Genomic DNA, 2,500 nt, shown 5'->3' with positions numbered 1-2,500 from the left:
TCTACAGTTCCTCACCTTTTGCACACCACACTTACTCACCCTCGTCAACACTCATAACTCTCCCCATAAGGAAGCACACCCTTGACCTGTCACTCTCTGTGTGTTGTGATTGTGTTTTACTGTGGGGCTGTGGACGTTTTGTTTTTAGTGGTGTTAATGAGACATCATGTTGGCGGTTTATCATCTTCAATTTTGCTAGGTGTAGGAGGTTTATTATTGGCCTATAAACAGTCTGTTTAATGTCATGGGGCATGGTATTGTCACTCTTTCCCCACTTAGTTTTTATGTGCTTCAGAAGCTGAGATATTTATCTTTTATAGCCATTGACCGTTCTTATAATTAAACTAAGGGGTGTAACACGCTCAACTCAACTAAAGTGAAAAAACTGGGTGCTCATTCCTCAAGATCATACGAAATAAAAAGAACAAGACAGCACTCCAAGACGGGCCGTGACGGGCAATGAAACGCAAAACTTGGAGTGCTGTCCTGTTCTCTTTATTCCATTCTTAGAATTGACATTGACAACATTGACAGATCTTTCTTTCGTTCGTTTCTTTCGTAAGTGTGAGGTGCGCGCACATCCCAAAAAGCAATTGCCGTGGGTGCAGGATACGCATGAATGGCATCACGAGTCCCATGTGCGTTACGTCCCTTTTTGGGGGAAAACATTGGGGGAAAAGCCAATGCAAGTCAATTGGTGGTGGAGCATTTTTTGCTTCAATATCAACGGCAGCTCGTATTGAGGAGTCACAGGACAGATTATAGAGTAGACTTTATTGACTCTTTAGAGATTAACAGAATTTTCTGGCTTCAGCCATCGCATCGCATCGCATCTATGGCTGTGTACCAGACAGTAGTGTGTGTAGCTCTGCTCCACCAGGGGGCGGCGAAGCTACACACACACCGTCTGGTGAGAACCAGGCTAGCGTAACGCTCATTCACGAGCAATGTACCTGGATGGCCGTTCATGCGTATATCAAGGGTTGCACAAGAAAAAGAAAAAATATCCGCACACCACAAAAGCTCCCTCATTATGATTTAAGGAAAAACTTGACACAATGTTTCGACCTGCAAGGTCTTCGTTATGTATGCTCAGACCTGAGGAAGACCTCGCAGGTTGACACGTGCCAAGTTTTTGTGGAGATTTTGTGGTGTGCGGATATTTTTTCCTTTTTATTGTGAGTTCTTAGAATTTTTCCAGAAAACTCAGGAGATGAGGACTTTTTACAGGCCTTTTTTTGCAGGCGGATTAGGCTTAAATGAATTTGAAGGAAGTTACAATCCATTGTGTGTGTGTGTGTGCATGTGTGTGTGTGTTTTCGTTTGTATGTGCATGTTTGTTTTCATTTGTGTGTGTTTTCATTTGCGTGTTTGTTTTCATTCGTGTGTGTGTAGAGCTGCCCAGGCTGGAGGTGGATGCTGTCATGGAGACGGTTCACTACTTTGCCCCGCCCAGCGTGACTCATAATGGCTTCCTCTTCAAGACTGCCTCCATGAACCGGCCAATCGCTGAGCGCAAGGCCAAGGAGGGTGAGCCAGTGGCAGCAGCAAGACGGGCCCTTCTCTCTGATTGGCTAATGCAGAACTTCTGCTTTCTCATCCCTCCTTCTTTCAGTCCTTCTCCATAGAAATGAACACTAAATATCATGTTGGTCACTCCATAGACATGAACACTCCATACTGCGTTGGCCACTCCATAGATATGAATGCTAGATACTGCGTTGGCCACTCCTTTGTATTGGAACAAATTGCTTCAAGTCAGATCACCGCCATGTTAAGCTTCTCTTCTCTTCTCTTCTCTTCTCTTCTCTTCTCTTCTCTTCTCTTCTCTTCTCTTCTCTTCTCTTCTCTTCTCTTCTCTTCTCTTCTCTTCTCTTCACTTCTGCTCGCTTCTCTTCTCTTCTCTTCTCTTCTCTTCTCTTCTCTTCTCTTCTCTTCTCTTCTCTTCTCTTCTCTTCTTCTCTGCTTTCCTCTCTCCCATCTCCTCTCTCCTCCTCTCCTCTCCTCTCCTCTCCTCTCCTCTTCTCTTCTCTTCTCTTCTCTTTTCTTCTCTTCTCTTCTCTTCTCTTCTCTTCTCTTCTCTCCTCTCCTCTCCTCTCCTCTCCTCTCCTCTTCTCTTCTCTTCTCCCCCCCATTAACTTCTCTCCTTCTGTGTCTCCTCTAGTTGAGGTTTTCATTTGGTATTTCGGAAATGTCACATAATCAGTATGTGCAGCGAACAGCTAACAATGACCTGAGTGGTTAGCATAGCTCAAATGACATAAATTCCTTTCTTTCTTTCTTTCTTTCTTTCTTTCTTTCTTTCTTTCTTTCTTTCTTTCTTTCTTTCTTTCTTTCTTTCTTTCTTTCTTTTTTTCTTTCTTTCTTTCTGTCAGTCTATTGCTCACTCTTAGTCACACACACACACCCACACATATTCACTCTCTCATGATTTCAAACATCCTTCCCTCCTACCCCCGCCTGCCAAAAGTTGCCATCCTCCTTTCAAATTTCATTAGAT

The 2,500-nt window shown here is 43.6% G+C and overlaps 1 protein-coding gene across 3 annotated transcripts in view; it reads left to right on the top strand.

The window, feature by feature from the left end:
- LOC134454182 (arf-GAP with Rho-GAP domain, ANK repeat and PH domain-containing protein 1-like) overlaps positions 1–2,500 on the top strand; it is a 57,530-nt gene that overhangs the window by 32,564 nt on the left and 22,466 nt on the right. For all 3 annotated transcript variants that reach the window (XM_063205013.1, XM_063205011.1, XM_063205012.1), the window contains exon 14: positions 1,396–1,530. In XM_063205013.1, the coding sequence (XP_063061083.1) occupies positions 1,396–1,530 (135 nt within the window). The remainder of the gene's footprint in view (positions 1–1,395; positions 1,531–2,500) is intronic.

This window comes from Engraulis encrasicolus, chromosome 8 (assembly GCF_034702125.1).
Source record: "Engraulis encrasicolus isolate BLACKSEA-1 chromosome 8, IST_EnEncr_1.0, whole genome shotgun sequence".
Lineage (NCBI taxonomy): Eukaryota > Metazoa > Chordata > Actinopteri > Clupeiformes > Engraulidae > Engraulis > Engraulis encrasicolus.
The sequence above is the reverse complement of the archived record's forward strand: the minus strand, read 5'-3'. Positions and strand labels throughout refer to the sequence as shown.